A 21400-nucleotide genomic window follows, 5' to 3' on the forward strand; every position below is an offset into this window, starting at 1 on the left:
CCCTGCCCATTAGGAATGTAACAGTGCCTTTTGCCCTGCAGGATAGGAGCATGGGCTTGGGCAATGTTGGGAATGCAGTGAGGCTTGGATTATACTACAGAGAACTTGAGAAGATCTATGCTCTTGGCCTCTCTTGGCTTTTCCACTGTGGAGTCCAAGGCTGATTCAGAAACCTTCTGTTTCCAAGAAAGTGAATTGGGTGGGGTGAGGCAGGGAGGTGCAGAAAAAAAAGCAGACTCCTCCCTTTGACTATATTGCCCCAGTCCTCAGTCCTGCATCTTTTCCTCCCCAAGAACATGAATCTAATGGTTCTATTTTGCTTAACACCAAATGGATTGTGGGCTCCTTCTGCATAGGAAGAGTGGGAGCCACATACAGATGGGCATCATCTCTTGTACCACTGAGCCTGGGAATCAAGAACCACTCACATTCCCTCTGTTGTAGAACTCCAATTCCCATCACTCCAACCACTAGCCATGCTGGCTGGGGCTAAGAGATGAAGTGCAACATCCAGAAGGTTGAGGGTTTCCCCATCTGCCCTAACACTGCTTCCCCGGTGAGATGCACTGCAGATGTATTAGACTATATCTCCCATCAACCCCAGCCAGCATGGCCTACAGAGGGTACAGGTTGGGGAGGGCTGCCGTAGCTTAAACAGCAGGGGTGCTGGCACTGCCATCGCTTTCAGGAGAGGGAAAGAAGGATCCCTGCTATTTGCTTTGGAACTGTGCCAATTTTGTCTTTAAAACTCTCTGCCTGGCTAAAAAGAGCTGAGAGTGGCATTGCTGTAACACTCCGCCTCTTGGTTACTGACAAAATTGCTGGCGAAAGGCCACAGTCTATGTTTCGACAGGGAATTTCTCCCTGCACAAGACCCTGAACCATTTTGTCATAAGAAAGGCATTCTTCTGACCTTGTTTTCTGGGCCATATTAGGCAAAGTTTCCTCTTTTTTCCAAAGTGCTTGTCAGACACCCCTTCTAGCAAGGGCCAGAGTCCAGGAAGCCTGGCTCCTGGCTGCCCTCAAGCATGCGCAGAACACCTGCTCAGAGTACAGAGGGGCAACTTCCATGGGCCTCGTGTCTCCCCATTTTGCCTTTTTGCCCCACGCCAGGCTGGAAAGGGAAGCCAAGTCCTCCCTGCTAAATCTCCCCCTGTGCCCCGATTAATCTGACCTTTGCATGTGCAAAACCGGACTGCTTCAATTCTGAGCACAGGGCATGATTGCTTGGTGCTCATTGTAAAATAAACCCCTCTGAAAAGAAGGATAATGTGTCATAAATAAAGGCTGGACACACACACACACACACACACACACACGGCCTGGTCAGACCCAGTCTGTGTCCCAGCTCACACCTTAGAAACATTACTAACCAAACTCAGTATTTTAAGTGGTTATGGAAATATGCATCTGGTCACTCATTCCTTTGGTTCTCCATACAGATAAAATAACACCTGGTATCTACACTCATCCACACTCCAGCACACACAAAGGCTGTCCCACCTGGGAGGAAAGGGGTGCTTCCCCCTCACCCACAAAAAAGACCTGGAACACAACAGCTTTTTGTTTAAAAAGGAAAGAGAAAGAAGGGGGAAGTATCTCCCTTCTTAGACAGGCCCAGGGTCCTCTTGGTTCATATCAAGTGCAGGGTGCCAGATGAAGAGCAGGACTGACCTCATCCAGAGGAGGTGCTCAGTCTGGCCTCCACGGGGCTCAGAGCACAGTGTTCTCGGTGCAGCTGCCACCCAGTGAAGAGCGGAACGCTTGCAGCTGGGAGACTCCGTGGAGATGGACGCAGGCAGCTGCTACCACCAGCACATGGAAGATCTGGTGGGAGTGGAACTGGAGGGAGAAGGAAAGAGAGCGATTTGAACCTGTGGCTCCCTCACACAGGCCACCTTGCGCTCCCTCAGAGACCCGCTTGTGTTGCAGAGACTCCCTTATTCTCTTTAAACCTGCCCATGAAAGCAGACCTCAGAGGGAATCCATTTCTCACTCCTGCCCAAGTCTTTTTGCCCACCCTCCAAAGCTGCTGCAGAGGAGGTTGAGAAAAAAAATGAAGGAAGGGACCACCTCCCATTTTAGTGGTTGATTTAAAAGATACAAAACAAGACCCCCAACCCAACGGCAAATCATCCATTAACCCATGAAGGATGCATCCACCTATCCATGTTCACCCAGGGATGAATCCCACCAAAGGCATAGTCCACCCAAGTCACAGAATGAGAAGGCAGCATCCTACGGTTCGTCCTGTTTACCGCACAACCCAGCTGTGCTCAGTGCTGACTGGCTACCACTTTTTCGGACATCCCGCTTCCCCCTGCCTTCTCCTCAGAGCACCTTTACAATGCTTTTTAAATTGGCTCTTTCAAAACATGAATCAATACATGAATGTTTGAGCAAATAAGCATGTAGGTGCCACTTTTTCTTTCTGGCCTTCTGCTCCAATATTGTTTCTTTGCAAAGAGCTAGAAGGGGTGAACAACCTGTGAGCCCCATTTGTGCAAGGTTGCTGCCACATGATCCCCAGCCTGTGGCCATGGATGTTGGTTGGTCCAGCATCATTTGAAGGGGCACACATTCCCCATTTGTGGGCTAGAGTGACCCAGAGCAGGAGATGAGAAATGAATCAGAATTAGTGTCTCTTAGTGGGGAGCACTGGTCTAGGACTCAAGTTCAGATGCCCACTCAGCCTCAGAGGTCACTTGGTGCTCTTGCTTCCTCCCACCAATTCTGCTTCAGAAATGCCCCCAGCCCCAAATGGCTTTTCTTATAAACAAACAAACGAACAATCTCTTATTAGAATTAGCACATGGCAAGTTAGACCCTAGCTAAAAGGTATTCTGGATTAATTATGTATTTGTTTGTTTCACCATTCCAAAAGGTTGGCATGCAACTCCTCAGGTTTTGTTAAAGCAGTGAGAACTTTGAGCTAAAGCCAGCTCTTCGTTGTGATATTTCTGCCCATTTTGCCTTCAGCCCTGCCCACCCCTCCCTGGTGTGTGCCTCCTTCCTTGCAAGAGTTCATCCAAACCTGAAATTCAGCCTTTGGACTGGAAGAAATTCCACCCTCCACCTCTGCTGAATAGCGGCAGCATTTGGCTTTGTTTTGTCTGATTTGGATGGCATTTAAATGAAGCCTTGTGCCCATGTGAAAAAGGGCTGCGGGCCTTCACAGAGCTGTTAGAAGGGGTCTGAATATTTTCCCAGAACTGCCCCCTCCAAGTGGCATCACGTGCTTGGGGAGGGTCTTTCCTATCCCTGCCACCTGACCCTTTCCTGGGAAAACCAGGACAGGGTTGGGAAGAACAGCCTGCAAAGGAGGGACTCCACCACTGAGCCAACCCAGCCATGGATGCTCTGGGAGCAGAGACAACCCACTCCACTTCAAATGCAAGCTTGCCAGGAATCCTGACCCACAGCCCCAGCTTGCCCCCAAATCCGCAGCCCCCCCCCCCTCAGCTTTCAGTCCCAAATACATACCCATATGTCACACTTGCCAGGGAAGAAGCGTTCAGGAATGCGGGCAGCGTACAGGCCCACCCCCAGGATGTAGAGGACAGCCATGAGGAAGAGCCACCCAATCTGCCCCACCGTGGTGGCCTTGATGAAGCCTTCTGAGATCATGAAGTGGAGGGTGGGCACCAGCCCGCTCAGCCCCAGTCCCAGAAACACCCCTGCCCAAAAAGGAAAAGCACATCACTGCTTGAAGCAGCTCCTATCAGGGTTTAATACTAACCAGGTGTAAGGCGGTCTCAATTCCAGGATTGGGGGTGATGGTCAATGATGGAGAAAGCATCTCTGAGCATGTGCAAAGTATCCTCTGACTACTGAGTGACTATAACCAAATCATAGCATTAGATAAAACCTACCATAATCTACAACCTGAACTTCTGGTATTAACGTGAAAGTGGACACTGGCCCTTATGTTGTGCTCTCTTGGAATGGGTATACTGTCAACTAACCTCCAATTTGGCACCCTCCAGAGGGGTTTACAACTTCCAGCTATGCTGGCTAGGGGATGCTGGGAGTTGTAGCACAACACAGCTAGAGAACCCCAGAGGAGTAGGGATGTACAATTGTTATTAAATTTGTTCCATTTGTGTTTTGTGGATTGTCAAGAATCTTTCCTCCCATCATATACTCCTTGATGAAACTGGATTTTAAAATCAAACCTGCATGCTACTTGTGTAAATTGGAAAGTGTGCATTAACATTCCTGTGCATTTATGTGCCAATCTTAGTTAATGCAGATTAGCATGTTAGCAATGCCTATTTGGGCAAGTGTAAACTCATGCACATGGTGCTAATGCTAAATTTGTATTAGGTAATGTGGATTAGCACATAAGCACCAATGCACATTAGTGCAAATGCAAAAAAGTGGTCTGTAAATCCATGGCTTCCACATGGCTCAGAAAAAGCCAGTCTACTGTAGAATCTATAAATCAGGTTCATAGAAATCCAAATTCATTTCAATCCATTGCAGATTTCTTCAATGTCTTGACAGTTAGGAAAGCATGGGTGTAATTAAGTCTTACTGTATCTAAGAACAGAAGAAAAGCTATGTTTCGTCAGACCAAAAGTCCATCCAGTGCATTTGCACAGTGACAAAACCAGCTGCCCACAGGATGCCTCATGCAGGATGGGTGCAAGACCTCCACCTGCCCAAGTTCCTTAGCAACTGGTGTGTGTAGGCAGGACACCTCTGGTTAAGGAGGCAGCAGAAAGCCAGCAAGCCTAGTAGCCATTGATAGCAGTGCCCTTCTCTGTGCCCAAAGCAACTTGCATTGGCAGGTAATATTTCATTGAATGCCTGGAGTGTCAGTAAGGTCTGTTTTGGGACTGGATCAGATCTGAAGTGCTGAGATTACAAGTGAGATGGTGTGGCTGTCAGGAAAGCTAAACATCACACAGACCTTTCTTAGACATCATTCATTTTAATTTCACAGTGACCCCATGACGTGGACTAGAATGAGAGGAAAAATCCTGCTTAGGATGATCTAGTGGCCTTCTCCATGGATAGCAAAGAAGCACAGAGAGCAGAGGAACAAATCATGTTCTCATCCTACAGAATGTTCTACAGAATCTGAATTCATTCCCACTAGATCACACCTGGACCTTTTTTGGAAGCTTTTACACATGCACACAATCTTAAAAGAATTTTTATTGACAGTCAGACACTTTATCTTAGTTGTCCTAGAATACTATCTGGTAGGCCAGTATCATTATCATCTATGTTATGGGCAAGGGGATGGCAGGGAGGCGGCAGATGCACTACTGCATTTATTTATAAAAAGATTCCTTAACTAACTGTCATTTGCCCTTAATTAGGGCTCCCAAGACATTGGACAAAATCATGTGAAGAAAAATATTAATCATATTAAAGCCAGGGTTTTAAAGTCCAGAAAATTGACTTTATTTTAGTGGACAATCCCATATTAAAGGCCAAATGGAATAAAAATATTTTATTGACCACCTAAACAGGAATGCAGCCTGTCTAGCCTCCATCAGGAGGGAATTCCAGAATCAAGGTGCCCACTGCTGAGAAGACCTTTCTCTGTGTCACTACCAAACAGAAATTGGAAAGCTGTAGCAGAGAAGGTTGGTACAGGGTTAACCATGGGTTGTGTAAACTGTGAGCCAGTATGATGTGAGATCCAGGTGAAAGACATGAACAAGCATGACAAAAGTATGTTGTTACCTGCTCGGACTGCCCGGTACTGAGGAGTGGCAAAGTGGTCCCATTGTGACACCATGATGGCTGTTACGCCCAGCACGCAAATGATGATGAGGTAGATGAGTTGGGGCTGAGGTGAGCAGTAGAAGGAGTAATACAGCCAGGGGACAAAGCTGCCCATGGTGAGCAGGGCGATTCCAGAGTAATCCAATCTGCACAAAATGCACAAAAGAAAGCAGTATTAGTAGGCACTGGGTGTGGATGTGGAGAAAGGGGATGGGGGGCATTTATCTCCTTCTCTTATGTTAGAACTCAAAAGGGCCATCCAGTGAAGCTGTTAGGTGGGAGGGCAGATAAAAGTAAGTACTACTCCACACAGCATGTAGTTAAACTATAGAATTCACTTCTACAGGATGTGGTGATGACCCCCAGTTTTGAAGAGAATGCTGAACTGAATGTACCCTTGATGTGGGTCCTGCAAGGCTCTTCTGAGGTTCCTATGCAGGACCATGTCTGGTACACAGTTTGAAATTCTGAGGACCTTCTTTAGTCTGTATTTTTTTATTCAGGTGCCAGGACGTATGATTGCAGAGGAGCCAGCAAGAATATCTGAGGAGGTCCATGGAACAGGACATGTGTGTGCACTTCATGGGTGAGGACAGTGATTAAGCACTACATTCTACAACCACAGAGTAATTCCAGAGTAATCCAACCTACATTTGTGTAATGCTTCCCATGTGAACAGACAGTTGTACATTACTGGCATTGCACCAGACACTTAAAAATATAGGGTTGTATCCAGTCTTAGTCTAACTTATGTCCCATTAATTTCAATGGGTTTACTCTAAGTAGGACTAACATTGGCTATAACTCATAGATGGAACTGGCACCTGGCAGCATAGGGATTCAAGCTGACCCCCAGTGAGACCTATGATCCCAGAGCCTTCAGCTCAGCTTGCCCAGCACATGGGTTTATCCCTGCACATGTACACACACTCTGAGTTAATCTAGGAATTAGTTTTCACATAAGTGGTGAAAATGAGGCCATGACAACTGTAATATAGCAAACAGAGTGGAGGGCTAGGATCAGGGAGATCAGAGTTTGAAGCCCTTGTTCAGCTGAAGCAACACTGACTTGGCCTTTGCCCAATCACCAGTGATCTCTCACCCTAACTTACCCCTTGGGTTCTTGGGAGGCTAAAATTGGGAGGTGGGGAGAGGAAGCTTGTATGCTCTCCCAAATTCCTTGGAGGAAAGGTGGGATAGAAGTATAATCATTAAGCAAAGACATTAGCAGAGTTCTCCTTGAGAGAGCATGAGATCGGATGCCATATATCTCAGGAGTCAAAAAGGGGTCAAATTGATTACATTGCATGCATGTCTTCTAAATAGGTCATGGCCTATTAATAATGGTTTGTTAGTTGTTAGAAAGTTAGTAATAGTTTGCTGTTGTCTGTTATTACCTTTCATAACATTGGGAAGGTTATATACAGCACTCACGCATTGTTATTAAGCCACATTAAAATAAGTGCATAAAAACACAAATGAGCTCTCAAAATTTACTTCTTAATCCACCATTATGAAATAATCGGTATTCATCAGGTACAGATACCAATATTTGTTCCAAAGGTTTGGCCTATGGCAGAGGTGGAATCAGGTGATTTTTTTTGCCATAGAGCTGATGGAGGAATGATAGAGGAAACAGCCTGTGAGACATTGCAAACCTCTATTATCTCTGCTCATAGGTTTTTCAGGGTCTTTTGGTATTAACTAGAGATATCAGCAACAGAGCCAAAGGAAAGGAGGTGTGCATGGCCAGCATGGCCAATGGTTAGGGCTGATGGGACCTGGAATCCAAATCATCTGGAGAGCACCAAGCTGGGGAAGGCTGCATGGCTTGTGACCCATGAATGCAAGCACAGTTCTCCCACCTTGTGTGGCAACCAGGTTTGAGAAGGTTCTTGGCAAAGTGCCCTCTTGTGGACCCTCTGAAAATAGAGAGCCTTGGAGGGCTTACCTGGTGGTAGCAGCAGCAGCGTTTCCCACTGGTTTAAATTTATATCCCCCAGAATGCCATCCATCATTTGAGCCATTTTGGCCACAGGCCCCAGAGATTTGTGGGTAGGGAGCAGGCTTACTTGGAGAAGGTGCGAGAAACCTCCTCAGAGTGGCAGTAGACAGTGTGGAAAAGCCAGGAGAAACAGAGGCAAAGAATGGCTCCTAAGAAGAACATGCCAAAGACCACACGCTCCTGGACGGGGGCGATGTATTTCATATTGGGACTAATCATATATCCAATGCCCAAAACCAGGAAGAACAGGAACCCTGAGGAAAGAGAAGAAAAATCTGCTTACCTATTTGTGTGCATATCACAACACAACCAAAACATATTCAAATGTTGGAAGGCTTAGGAAGGTGGACAACATCAATTTGCTTTGTTGGAACTAGGCTAGGAGTAAAAATAGCCATCCCCAAATCAAGTCCTGGATGGTGCCATCTCTGGCCCACGATCCCCAGAGTCAGTGGGGAAGGGTCAATGAGAAAAGACAGGGCCTGAAGCTTCACAATTCTTATGTCTCTGTTGACCAGGAAAGGATGGTCAAGGCTGACCAACCCAGTAACCAGGGCTGGGCAACCCATGGCCTTCCAGACATTGTTGGACTGCAACTCCCTCACCAGTGATTTGTTGACTAAGGATGATAGGACTTGCAGTCCATCAACTTTCAGGTGACTGTAAGTTGCCTACCTCTGCAATATGCAACATACAAGCAGCTGCCTGGTGCCTCCGAATGCAGGAGACACCCTCCAGGCTGCTTTGTACCCAGCTCACCACATCACCATGCAAGCACAGTTGGGGATGGCACCCACTTTCTAATGATAGGCCCTTCCCCACCATCCATCTGTGGAGCAGGGTTTCTTTTAAACTCTAGAGAGAGGATACCTCATTTGCTCCTTCTCCCACTGGTCCTGAGATCTGCATGCTGCAAGCCATGGGAGAAAAGTAGTAAAATGAACATTGCTTGAAACAACAGTAGAGGTAAGCCAGGCCTGCTGGGAAGTAGTTTCACCAAACCCAACTAATCTAGGTTGCCTGCCCATCACAAGTGCCTATGTGTTGAAGAAGGCTTTGGACCTGAGCTTACACAGTTCCAAGTAGGGCTTGAAAGCTTTTGGGTGTGAGCTTTGAAGGCTTTGATGCCAGCTTTGAAGATGAATGAGACATTTTTTCCAGTGAACACAAAGAGATGGTTCCTTGAATTCTCCATACAGGGTTTTGTCAATGTCTTGCAAGCTCTTTTCACTATATTTTCCCCCAGGAAATGAGTGTACTTAACTGACAAAAATCTGCCAGTAGCTGGATACTAGCAAACTGCAGTTGTTCCACCTATTTCCAATCTTTTTTAAACAAAGAAATTGTGGGGATTGCTGAAGTGTAGGAAATGATGAACTTATATAGAGTTCTTCAGGTTCATAAAAGCACACTATCTGGCTAAAAAGTGTTTGGTTGCTTGGACTCCCTCCATTCTCAAAGCATAAGCAAAGGGGACTCTGTTTGAACACATTGCTTTTCCCTTAATCAGCATTAGAGGAAGGTGATCACACTCCAGTTCTGTCAGAGAGTCATAACTGGGAAGGGGATAAGAGTAAAGAAATTTAGTTTAGGAAAAACCCCAGTTTCCCATTTCATTGGATCTTTTCAATGAAGGTGATGTCCCCTTTTTCTTTGCAGGATTCCTCCCTTTTTGCAACTCCAGGGCACACCTAGACAAGGGGTCCCAAGAGAGGATGGTATCACTTTTCCCCTCTACAACAGACACACATGCAGAGTTCCCCAGTGGTGTGAGGGAAGCACATATTCACAAACCTTGTTGGGGATGCTGTGGAGAGGGGGCATATTTTGTCCTCTCAGTACATTTCTGTAAGACTTGGGAACATTTTTCTGGTATTATTCTATAGGAGCTCTCTTCATGGTAGAGATCCTCAGTGTTTGCCCATAAATACTGAAACTTAACGATGTAGACAGTGATTAGAATGCCAGTTGTCAAGACACACCACTGAAAACTAGATTTGCATTCTCTATTAACAATCTTTTAGGCTGAAAATATCCCATCTCAGGTGGTCACTAGAAGGATTGTAACTTTAAGAACTGTTTCCTGAGCTTGCTTTTTTCCTCCTTCCTCTCCATGTGCATTTTCTTGTGTGCCATGTCTTTTGGATTGTAAGTCTAAGAACAGGAACTGCGATAGTCTGGTATAATGTAATATCTGGAATGCCAGGGAAGCTAACCCAGCTTGCTTCCCTTCCCCTTCCCCTTCCCCTTCCCCTTCCCCTTCCCTATTCCCACCCCTTACTCTTCCGGGCAATGCAATGCAACACTCCATGACTGACCAAGGAGATGTGTCCAGATGTTGCCAGTTTCAGTGTGGAGGCGGAAGATGCTGCGGAAGCAGGCTCGGAATGAAGGCATGGGCGGCCGATGTCCGTGTAAGAGGAAATCATTGTCCTTTAGCCAGTCAGGCAGTACATCGTAGGGCATGACACGCCAGCGGCCCTCCCAAACCTACAGTGGGAGAAGACAGACTAGAAGGGATCCAGAAGGATCTTGTGTGTACACTATTCTAGGGGCCAGTCAAATGCATATGTAGCGAACTGTGTCTCCATGATCCAGGGGTCACGGGTAGAGGCAGGAAGGAAATCCCTTGCATCCTGGGAATCAGGAGAATGGATCTGCTGCACACTTGTGGATTATGTATGCTTATAAAAATAACCAGGTATGGGGGACATGGATCTAAAGAGGATTTCTCTGTTCTAAATGTTGAGTTGAAAGTGTTTGGACTATGCTTGCATTCCTGAAGGAACCTGGAATTTGTAGTTGTGTTGGAGTTCTGAGAATGCTGTAGATAATCCATAAGAGCACTACAATTGCCAAGGCTCTTATTTCAGTTAGAAGGTGCTTGAGAGAGCTGCTTTGGGTTATAGCTGTGGTATGGAAAAAGGCTCAGTGTCCCAATCCTGGGGCACTGGCTGTTGCCTCTCTGTGTTATGAAAAAGGGACAACAAATGTTCAGAGCTGTTTGGAATTGTTAAGAAATCCAATGCACAAAGCAAGCAGGACATTTCTTTTCACATCGGGACATTCCAGAAAATTCCCACTCAGTTATGGAGCTCGCTTGGGTTATTTGCTTTCTCTTGGCCTAGCCTACCTTACAGGGTTTCTGTGAGGATAAAACCAGTGGGCAGAGGGAGAAACCATGAAGGCTGCCTTAAGCTCCTTGAAGAAAAGGCAGGATAGAAATATAATAATATAACAATAATGACAGTCTGCTCTGCTGTTCAGCCACATACATAGAAATACTATAAGGCAATAACATAAGCATTAGGATTAATCTTTCCATGTTTGCAGATCAGAATAAGATAGCTTCTCCTAACCTGTGCCCTCCAGGAATGTTGGACTACAACTCCCATAGTTCCTAGCCAGCATGGACACAAGGTGTGAAGGATGGTTCCTGTGAGAACAAGCAGGGCTTGCCCTATTTTTGTTTGCTCAGTGGCTCAGCCAGGGAGAAGGGGCTGTGCAGTTTCTGCCCTGCTCAGCCCTTGATGAAGTGCCTTGCACAAAAAGGCTGCCTCCGTTTTTATGACAAAGGCTCTGTGCCTTGAATAGCAAAAATCAGACAAAAGCCAGTAAGACTTTTACTGGCATGGAGGGAAGGGAAAGTTCATATCAAAGAGAGCCTTTGTCATCAAAATGGAGGCAATCGTCATCCCATCAGCTTTTAAAGAAGAAAATAAACCAGCCCAGGAAGATATGGAGATACAAAAGCAGTGAGTGGCACACACCCTCAGGACCAGGGCCTAAATCTGGTCCACCTGAGGTCCCACACATGTCCGCACCTCCTTTCACTGGCTCTACTTTCCCTCCAAATCTCTTGCTAGTTCCCTGGGTTTGTGCCACTCATCCCTGGCATTTTCTAAAATGCCAAACTGCCTTTCCTCAGGCTTAGTGGCTGGGTAATAAGACTGTTAAGCTAATATGTGCCTCATTTTTGCCATTGTCCCTTTTATGTGTGGTCCTGCCCACCACTGGATTGTAGCCCCTCAACAATCTCTCATTCTTCAAAATAGAAGCCGGCCATTGGAGTGAAAGGGGGTGAGCTTCCCAGCACAAAGGGTTGGGTGTAGAAAAGCAAGAAACTGATGGTAAACTTCAATAAGCTCCTGAGCTCTGGTGCTATAGTAGCAAAGAATGATCAGCCTTTGACCCATTAGCACTTCCATCTTAGAGCAGTGTGCAGGCATTTGTTCTCATTTTAGCTTCACACCAGCCCTGTGAGGTAGGTTAACCTGACAGATGGTGGATTAGTCCTGGTTCCTCGCTTTGAGAGCTCCATGGCTGAGCTGGAACCCATTCCTTCCTCCTCCGCATCAAACACTCTGGCCACACGGACTGTCACAGTGCAATATCCTCAGAAGTTAGTTCCACTGAATTCAGTGGACTTAATGCCCAGTAAGTGGGAATAAGATTATAACAGCCCCAGTTCCTTGTTCTAACCTCACCTTAGGGTCAAACTAGAGGCACCATGGGCAGCCATATTTGTTGCTCATGACAGATCCTGAGGTAGGAAATAAGCACCCATTTTAATGGCCACTTCATCACCCACTCTATTGTACATGGACAAACAAGTATGCCTCTGCTCCTCTCAGCTCCCTTCCTCTTCATCCCTCAGTTATGTACTCACTTAATGGCCCATGGAAAGCCACTGTTTTCTCTGCCTCAGCTCACTGTTGGCCATACAGAAAAGAAAAAAGGCTGACCTCCCTGACAGAGTAGTTGTAGGGACTGCTAAAGTCATCTCAGAGAAGTTCTCTGGGAAAACTTGAAAAGAGCTATTATTATTATTATTATTATTATTATTATTATTATTATTATTATTATTATTATTATAACATTTCTATTAGTATTTTTCTGTTGAAACTGAAATTGAAATTTTAAAATATATAAATTATATTTATATCTTGTAAATATAAAAGCAATGCAGAAATTTGGGCTCAGCTTTTGCTGTCAACTCCCAAACCCTCCATTAGTTCTCACTTGCCTTAACCTGGCAGTACTCTTCCTCCAGAGCTCCTGTGTCAGCATCTTTAGTCCTCTGAGTCTCCCCTTCCCCCCTGCTCAGGCTCTCCCCCAGGCATGGGCCTAGGGGAAGCTCTGCCAGGGCACGTGGCCGGAGGTCAGGAGGGTAGGGCCACTGCATCTCCAGGTCCTCCAATTGGTCTCTCCCTGGTTTGGCCAGTTGGGCTTACCCCTTTATGGAAAAGCCCTGGAGCTGGCTGCTGTGGGGTTGTCATGACAGAGGAGAGGCCCTCTTCCCCATGGCAAATTATTGCACTCCTCCAGCTCACTCACTGTCCAGATCTGGTCAGACTATCAGACTCAGTCCCTCCTTGAAGGCGGGACCCCTGGCAGCAGCCGAAGTCACAATGTGATTTCCTGTGCATGACTGTGACATACCACTTTGCTTCAGCACTGGCTGGGATCCTAGGAGGAGGAGAAGATGGGACAGTACTGACAGTGGAGGGGGAAAGGAAAGCAGCAAAGTGGGGTGGGGTGCCACCCAGGAAGCAGGGCCATCTTAACAGCATTATGGGCCCCGGGCAAAGCAGTGTACTGGGGCCCCTACGAAAACTACAACTACTGTTAATGTTGGAAGTTTTCCAATTTTCCAAGGGTTAACATACACAGATTAGTATGGGGCCCACAGGCAAGTGCCCATCAGGCCCATGCGTTAAGACTGCCAGGAAGGCTTAAGCCTCTCTCGGGGCCACTTCCCAAATGGTTGTGTCCAACGTCACCCTTACTTAAGTCCCACTCATTTCAATGGGTCTGCTCTTCCATACAATCCTGGAAGAGGGTTTGTTAGTTTGTTTTTTAAACTCAGCTAATCACACCACTCACCTTCAAAACAAACTCTTCCATCTTCTCCATGGCATGATGGGCCTGAAGAGGCAACATTAGAACCCTGACAGGATCTGGGCCAGCCTCCTCTTCCTCTAATTCTGGGTCATCTGACCCCCAGCCTGTGGGTTCAACCCCCATCTCAACACCATCCTGAAAGAAACCACACAGAAGAGACTTAGCTTCTATGGAGAGCTCTTAGGTGAAAGGGATGGGGGAACACACAGAATGGAAACAAGAACACTCATTCCCAGTGTGATGCACTGGTGGCTGCTAATGTATCAGAGAATGAGATTTAAGATGCTTCTCCCTCCTGGCTAAAGAGCTACGTATCTCCTAATGCAACCTTCTTGTAGGAGTCCAGTTTGTCTCATCAGTGCAAGCTAGAAGAACCTCCTGTTCAGAGATAATATATCTGCAGGCTGGGGAGGGGGTCCTAAGTAGAGGGAGTCACATCTCCTTTAAGCCCCACTGGTGATCTTCCAGGAACATTTGACGACTAGGTGGACCCCCATTTGATCTGCTGATTCTTATGTTTTGAATACTGCTGCTGGAGGACCAGCAATAGGAGGGACAATGGAACTGGTGCTACTCTTGGCCAATCTACAGGTGGTGCAGGAGAGGGAAAGATCCTTGTGACAAGTACAGCCTAGTAGAGCTTCCAGTTATCACATTCAGGTTCTCCTTGTGATCACCTGAGAACATTTGGCTGGATTTTATCCACAAAGCAATGCTTAAATCTTCAGGGAGCAACATAAAATCCTCTTGACACCACAGCTTGCAAATCAGGATATTTGCTCCATGAACTTATGGGAAGAAAACAACATGGAGGTCATAAGAATGGAGACATGGGGCGGGAGAGATTCTCCCTTACTCACCTGACCAACTTTCTCGTGCAGCAAGGGTCTCCTTTCAGCCAGGGCCTCCTCCCCCCGGTACCCTGTGCACCACCCAGCCCGCTCCTTCAGGGGCTCCATGATGGTGGCAGGGGGAGGGGGTCACACCGTTGAGGCCTCTTCACGGGCAGAGGCTCAGTTCCCTCTGTAAGCCACCAGCCCCATGGTCCCCATTGTCTCTGTGGGAAAGCAGAGGGGGTAAGGGGTGCAGAGGGATGAATCCCTGAATCCTTTCCCCTTCCATGTGTCTTGTGACACTTGGCCCCCAACAACTATTCTGCAGCTGCTGGCACCATTCCACCCCCCCCCTTAAAAAAATCTTCGCCCAACTGTAGCCTCCTAGGCAGTGACATCTCTCTTTGACAAGTCTACTTCCCCAAGCATGTACCCATTCTTGGTTTTCCCCTGAAATCCACATTCCGGTACTTCTGCAAACACCCCATCCTTGTTCCAAGTTCAACACAACCTCTTCTCCCCCAGATTGCCCTAGTCCTTTTTGTTTTAACTCTTACTCCTACTGACATACTGTTGCTCCTTGTTTTTCTTAATAGCTGACATGTCCTACCCCATCTCTGACAACATATTTCCCCATACAGTCTTGTGTCACTGCTTTTAACCTGCTGGCTTCTCTGTTGTTTCCAGAAACAGAGGGACAAGGATGTTACCATGGATGGCCCTGCTTCCCTGGATTCTGGGTGTGCGGGGAAAGTGGCACCACCACATGGCTGGCTTCCCATGTGGTGACATGCGTACCGTGGCAGGTTTACAAGTGGTGACCAAGGAGTAAAAGGTTGTCTGTGGCCATCACTGATTCCTCTGCATCCATTTCTGTTCCTAGCAGCATTCATATTAACATCACGTCACCAACCCCACCAGCCGAATCCCTGGACATTCCCAGACTCCATCCTGCCCCATTAACATCCTGGATAATGTCCTTGCTTCTCCCTCACCCCGTGAGACCCACCCAATATTTCTGCCCTCCCCTTCCTCTGTCGGTGTCTCCGGCACCTTTCCTTCCATCCTACTCTCCCAGCCCCTCCATTATACCCTCACCCAAGTGCCCCTAGCAGCAGCATCAGGACCCAGGTCCCCCTTAGAGCCCCACCTCCCTCTCTGATAAGCCTAGTGCCTTGCCTATCAGACTCGGATCACTTCCTGCCACAAGCAGAACATCTCCTGCTGCTGGGATTGGTCCAGCTCTAAGAAAAACTCCAACCCGACAAAGATAACTTCCGCCAGTCCCTGGAAGCCTCCTTTTAGTGTTGCCATGGCAACACTTAAAGGGCTATGCATAAGCCCTCGGTGTTCGAGTGTAAGCACATCCCACACCCTCTGTTACATGCTACACTGAATCTTCCCACCTGAGCTAAATGGCAGGATGAAAACAGGAACACTGAATATACTCTCGCGCTCACACACGCGCACCCCCCTCCGCCCCTTTAGGAGACAGCAAGCTTACAAAACACCACACACTAGCTCCGTGTATCGGACATTAATCCAGTGTGTGCACGCGCGTGTGAATGGTGGCGTGCGTGCCTTCCCGTGCAGATACATGAGCATGCAGTTCTGTGCCTGAGCGGTGGAGTCTGTATGCAGAAAAGCGTTGCGGAGCGGACTGCGGTGGGTATGCTGGCTATGGGTCTGAAGGGGACATTTGTGTGACAGGTTGATGCGTACGCGGGGGTAGTTTGTGCTTTTTGTGTCTGGAGAAGGAAACGCATCTCAGAATGCCTCCTTCTAACTTCGTGTCATCACAACTCGTGCGTATTATTTTCACTGCACCATCACTTTCAATCACTTGGTGGTACATTGAGCACGTCACATGTGTGGCAAGAAAGGGTCTCTTCTCCCAGCGGTTCCCATATGGTCTAGCGGTTAGGATTCCTGGTTTTCACCCAGGCGGCCCGGGTTCGACTCCCGGTGTGGGAAAAGTAGAAATTTTGTGCACCTGTCTGCTTCTACTTCTACGATTCCTTAGAATGGGGGCATGCAAAGAATTAGCAGCCGAGTTAGGCTATGAAGCATGGCATGGCATTCGCTCTTTATCCTGCGCATTTGGTTTCAATAAAACTTGCCGATTTCCTTGCTAATGGACCAAACTTCTATTTCGAAGCAGGATGCTGGAATCTTAATATATTATACTAAGTTACCTCGCTGAAAAACAGGAGAATCTTCGAGGACCAATCGGTGTGTGCAAGAAAAAAAACAAAACAAAACAAGTGTAGCGACCTGTTTTGCTTGACGGTCTTTTTCTCTAGCACGTTTTTGATTATGTTTTCAGGTATCGCATTAATTTAAGAAATGGTAAACTAGCAGCGACTTCACTGGCATCATGAGCAAATTTCCCAAGGAAAGAAGACGTAAACAGTAAAACTTTACCTTTCCCATACCGGGAGTCGAACCCAGGCCGCCTGGGTGAAAACCAGGAATCCTGACCGCTAGACCATATAAGAGAAAGCTTCCATGTGACCTGAGCGATCTGTGGCCCAATCTAAAATTAAGCTGCCACCTATAGGGGAATACAAGGATTGCATTTCTTACCTTTCACATGGCTCTTGGGATCAAAGACATAATAGGACGGAGTAAAGAGGGATGGATTCTGACATTATTTAGACATTTCAGACTCCATCCCACCCTACTTCAACCCTCTTACAATTTTCAAAAGCCAGGTCAGCCAAGCCGAGACAGGTCTTTATCAGTTTATTGCACATTCATATAACTTCTCCATAATTATTCCGCAATTGTCCTGCGGCAACCACCAAGCTCCCCCTTCCCTCCCCAAACAATGGTATTTCGCCTCCCCACGTCTCCTGCTCTCTCCGGATGGGTACCGCAGACTTGCAGATGAGGATCAGAGGCCGCGCTTGCTTTCTAAAAGGAGAGATCGGGGCTTATTTGGGAGTCACAGTCGATGGTTTCGGAAGGCTCTGCTCCTGCAAACCCACAGTGTGTGTCGCGTGGGGTTAGACTGGCTGCGGCGGCGAAGAAAGGCACTCCGCACATGCTCTTGGCTGTCCACGATTAATCCAGTTGGCCTCGGAAAAGGGGTTCCACTCTAACTTGCTCCCTGGAACTGCAAGGATCCCTAAGGATCGCTGCCCTGTCCTGTCTTTCAACTTAAAAGTCTCGAAAGTCGCATTGAACATTTCCACCTCCCACAGCGAAATCTCTCCATTGCCTTCAAGTCCCGGGGTGGGATGGCCACTTTTATTCCTGGCGTGACCCTTGTGCTCCGAGAAGCCAAGAGCTCTCTCCGTTAGACATCGTCGGAGGGGCAAAACGCTTCCTTGGTGTTAGTTTTTCTCCAGCCACCCTCTGTTGCGATGATCCTAAGGAGGAAGGGGACAGATTTCAGCCCAAGAGGATGAACACGGAAGTGCGCCTGCAAATGTCTCACTATGAGCAAAATGAAAAAGGCACCCAAAAAGAGACAAAAATCTGAATCAGGAAATCTAACGCCCTGCCGGGTTCAAGAGTAGCAGCTGGGTGCTATCACAACGTGCCTTCCTTTTGTGGAGATTTTATCGTCTCAGTTCATAACTTTTTCTCAGCTAGGTAATGCACAGAGGAGAGTATTTCTTCTGCCCATCTCTTTCATTTGTTTTGTAACACAAAAGATCACTAAGAAGCCGTTCTGGGGAATCATGGGGCGAGTCCTGCGATTTTCCATGGCTTTGCTCTTGGGCTCAATTGCAAAATAGAGCAGTAATTTATCTTGTTTTCTGTAGAATTCAATGATCCATCATAAACAATTCCGCAATATTTAAAAAATTTATTTTTCCCATACCGGGAGTCGAACCCGGGCCGCCTGGGTGAAAACCAGGAATCCTAACCGCTAGACCATATGGGAAGGCGATACAAAAGAGTCTACTCATTCGATACTTATAGACAGAAAGTACTAATGTCATTCATTCGTCAGAGGTATTGCTTTCTTGCTTGAGACTTTTAACTTTTCCACATAAAGAATCCTTTTGCAACAGGTTTTCCAAGGACACTGCTGAGAAATGCATGAATTCTTTGTACACTGGTAGCTTCCACTTCTTATATCCACTTATTATAATTCACCAGATTATATTCACAACTTTCCTTCCTTGTCCTTTAGCAGCCTTCCTCAATTTTGCACTTCAAACTCCCAGATGTTTTGCACTTCAACTCCCATCAGCCCCAACCAGTGTAGCCAATGGTCAAGGGTGATGAGACTTGTAGTCCCAAATGCCTGGAAGACACCAGGCTGGGTAGAGCCTCTTCTATAATCTCTCCTTCCCCAGGTAACTTCTCAGCTTGCTAATCTTTTTGTGAAAATCCAGTAGAAAACAAGAATTAAACAATTAGACTCAATCATGTGGCAAAACATTTTTCTCCAACTGGAGATGATGCAGGAGACCACCGCTACTACATATTTCATTCCACTATTTTTTCTTCACCAGGAAAGGTGTCTTCACATAATTATTTAATTCTAACATGCTTGTGGAGGTGAGGAGAAACACTCCTCTCTTCAGAGGGAATCTCCATGCTGTGATACAACATCGGTGCATCAACAACTCACAGCCTTGAAAGGGCAAGACATGCCCTGTGCCAAGAGTAGGCAGAAAGTAGATCTGAATCTACAGGTAGTATCTCTGGTTAATTTCCAGATCAGCAAGGATTTTTGATTCCCAGTTGTGATCTCCACCCCTAATTCTAGAGGCTATTAGTGAAATGAGCTTGGCTTCTTGTGTGGAAAGTCAATGAGGTGTAGTTATTTCAGGCACTCAGAATTAATCCCTAGACTGATAATTATTTAATTCTAAGTGTATGTCTTTTGCAGCAGGCTTTGGTTGCAAGGGAGGCTTATGCATCCCCCAGATTCACCACTGTGGAGCATCATGGTTAACTCCTATAAGGCTCAGAATAAAATATACAATGAAGAAGAAGCCCCACTGACATAAAAGTTACCAGCCTCTGGTTTAGTCGATGGATTCTGGTTTCTCATTTGAAACAAAAATAAAAACAAAGTAGATCCCACAACCCTGAAGTTTGTCACACTGGCAATGGATTACAAAGAAGTTGCCATGCCCATCCGCCCCTTTGGTCTTAGTGTACAACTTGCAAGGCATTACACCAACAACCTAGCTCAACAGGATGGGCACCAAGGACTGGGCTTCCAGTCTGTTTGCTTTTGGTTTTGCATCCTCTGTTTTTGAAAGCGGGGCAAGGCAACCTATTTTTGGTCTTGCTAATGAGATTCTGGCTGGGTGGTAACCTTCTGAAATCAGTGAACTTGTCAAAAGGGATAAAAACATCTCTCTGTTGCTCTCTGCTCTGATTTCTAACAGTTTTTGCCTTGATGGTAGACAGAGTGAATTCCCTCTGCCTTATGCACCCAACTTCATGTTAAATGAGTGAAAGCTTCATCCCGTGCAAAAGGTACTGCATACACACAGAATCAAGCATGTATCTGCCTAAAGTAAACATTCAGCAAGCAACTGGGAAAAGACTAGGCTGTCACTTCCAAGTGCTATGCTTTGCTTTTTAAAGAAAGCCATACAAGTGGGACCTGTAACATTTTACCATGAATGCCAAACCTTCAAAGAAAGGGCGGATGGGCCAGGGCAGGGGAAGATCACATTTTTGTTTCTTTTCTTTGCTCTGAGGCCTTCCCATCTTTTACTAAATGTAGTAGGCATGATGCAAAAGATCCCTGCCTGAGAATTTGAAGAGCACCTGCTGGTCAGAGTACAGCAGACACAACTGGGCAAAAGGCAGAGTGTGATACCATCAAAGTCCACTTTCCATGCGCCCACAGGTCTGTAGAGGTGCAACCTCTGGAGCTGTTAGCTTAGAAAAAAGACATGACAGAGGGGAGGCACGACAGAGGGGTACCAAATGATGCAGGATGTGGAGAAAGTGGCAAGGAGACATTTTCCTCCCACTTTCCCAGCAAAATCCAAATGAGTTACCCCATGGAGCTGTTTGGTAGGAGATTCAGGACAGACAAAATTAAGTCCTTCATGCAACACATACTTAAACTATGGAATTCACTTCTGCTGGAAAACATGGAGGATAGTCTATTCTAAAGGACAATTTTTGTGCAATTGTAAAAAAAAGTGCAGTGGAAGCTACATTCATATGAACTTTAATGTTTTTATTGTTGTGCCTTATAGAATGTTTGGAGGTGTTCCCATACTGTGGAAGAAGGAGCTGCACTGGATTCTGGTGCAGTTGAAACGATGTTTAGAATAAATGGCTCCTGGCCTCAAGGAGAGAATACAAAAGTAACAGGTGCCTTGAAATAACCCCATTAGTAAGATAATGGGAAGCTCTTTAGACTCACGATGCACATTCCCCCAAACCCAATTTTCCTTCAGAATATTTACAATAAACTGGCTATGGATTATTCCTATGGTTATTCCTTCTTCTGCTCTCTTCAATTCTGTTTTTCTTCTCTCAATTACCTCAACATTCCATATATATGGAAACTCACAAGTATTTGTCCAAACATTTTTGGGATTTTTTTTCCCTTTCAACTTGAACATTTATAAGCTTTTGCACATATAAATGCTTGAAGGGTGCAATCCTTGCATGTTTAGACAGAAAGAAATACTACAACTCTGAGGAATACTGGCCAGGAAATACAGAAAGTTCTAGGAAATTTTCCATTGTAAACATGTTTAGGATGTGCCCTCATGATGAGAGAGGCTGGAGCAGCAAGGCATCATGTGAATCCTTTCTAGAGAAGATGCAACTTATTTTAGTTTAGGCTGGCTTCTAGCAGGATAAATAAGTACAAAGGAGGAGAAAGAAAAGAGTGTAATTAGCCTAATGCTCAGCCTTGTCTACCTCACAGAGTTGTGAGGATAAAATGGAAAGGAGCAGAACCTTGCACACCATT

General features: G+C 46.3%; 1 protein-coding gene and 3 non-coding genes across 4 annotated transcripts; 1 reads left to right on the forward strand and 3 right to left on the reverse strand.

The window, feature by feature from the left end:
• Window positions 1–1713: 1713 nt before the first annotated feature.
• LOC123024048 (adiponectin receptor protein 1-like) lies at window positions 1714–14610 on the reverse strand. Its single transcript, XM_044431318.1, has 7 exons — window positions 14512–14610; window positions 13634–13786; window positions 10066–10237; window positions 7815–8001; window positions 5701–5888; window positions 3484–3677; window positions 1714–1842 (listed from the first exon to the last, which is right to left on the reverse strand). The coding sequence occupies exons 1-7, from the start codon at window positions 14608–14610 to the stop codon at window positions 1714–1716; spliced, it is 1122 nt and encodes a 373-aa protein (XP_044287253.1).
• Window positions 14611–16386: 1776 nt separating this feature from the next.
• Window positions 16387–16458, forward strand: TRNAE-UUC. The gene has a single exon. It is a non-coding gene; the product is annotated as a tRNA-Glu (tRNA).
• Window positions 16459–16910: 452 nt separating this feature from the next.
• On the reverse strand, window positions 16911–16982 carry TRNAE-UUC. Its single transcript has one exon. It is a non-coding gene; the product is annotated as a tRNA-Glu (tRNA).
• A 1325-nt stretch (window positions 16983–18307) lies between these two features.
• Window positions 18308–18379, reverse strand: TRNAE-UUC. Its single transcript has one exon. It is a non-coding gene; the product is annotated as a tRNA-Glu (tRNA).
• Between the last annotated feature and the right edge of the window lie 3021 nt (window positions 18380–21400).

This window comes from Varanus komodoensis, unplaced genomic scaffold (genome assembly GCF_004798865.1).
Source record: "Varanus komodoensis strain SLA01 unplaced genomic scaffold, ASM479886v1 scaffold22, whole genome shotgun sequence".
NCBI classification, from domain to species: domain Eukaryota; kingdom Metazoa; phylum Chordata; class Lepidosauria; order Squamata; family Varanidae; genus Varanus; species Varanus komodoensis.

Coding starts and splice junctions, on each gene's coding strand:
- LOC123024048 (XM_044431318.1), bottom strand. CDS start 14,610: ATGGAGCCCCTGAAGGAGCGGGCTGGGTGGTGCACAGGGTACCGGGGG. Junction 13,787..14,511: donor TGCACGAGAAAGTTGGTCAG/GTGAGTAAGGGA, acceptor GGTTTCTTTCAG/GATGGTGTTGAGATGGGGGT. Junction 1,843..3,483: donor CTGGCAAGTGTGACATATGG/GTATGTATTTGG, acceptor TTCTCCCTCCAG/TTCCACTCCCACCAGATCTT.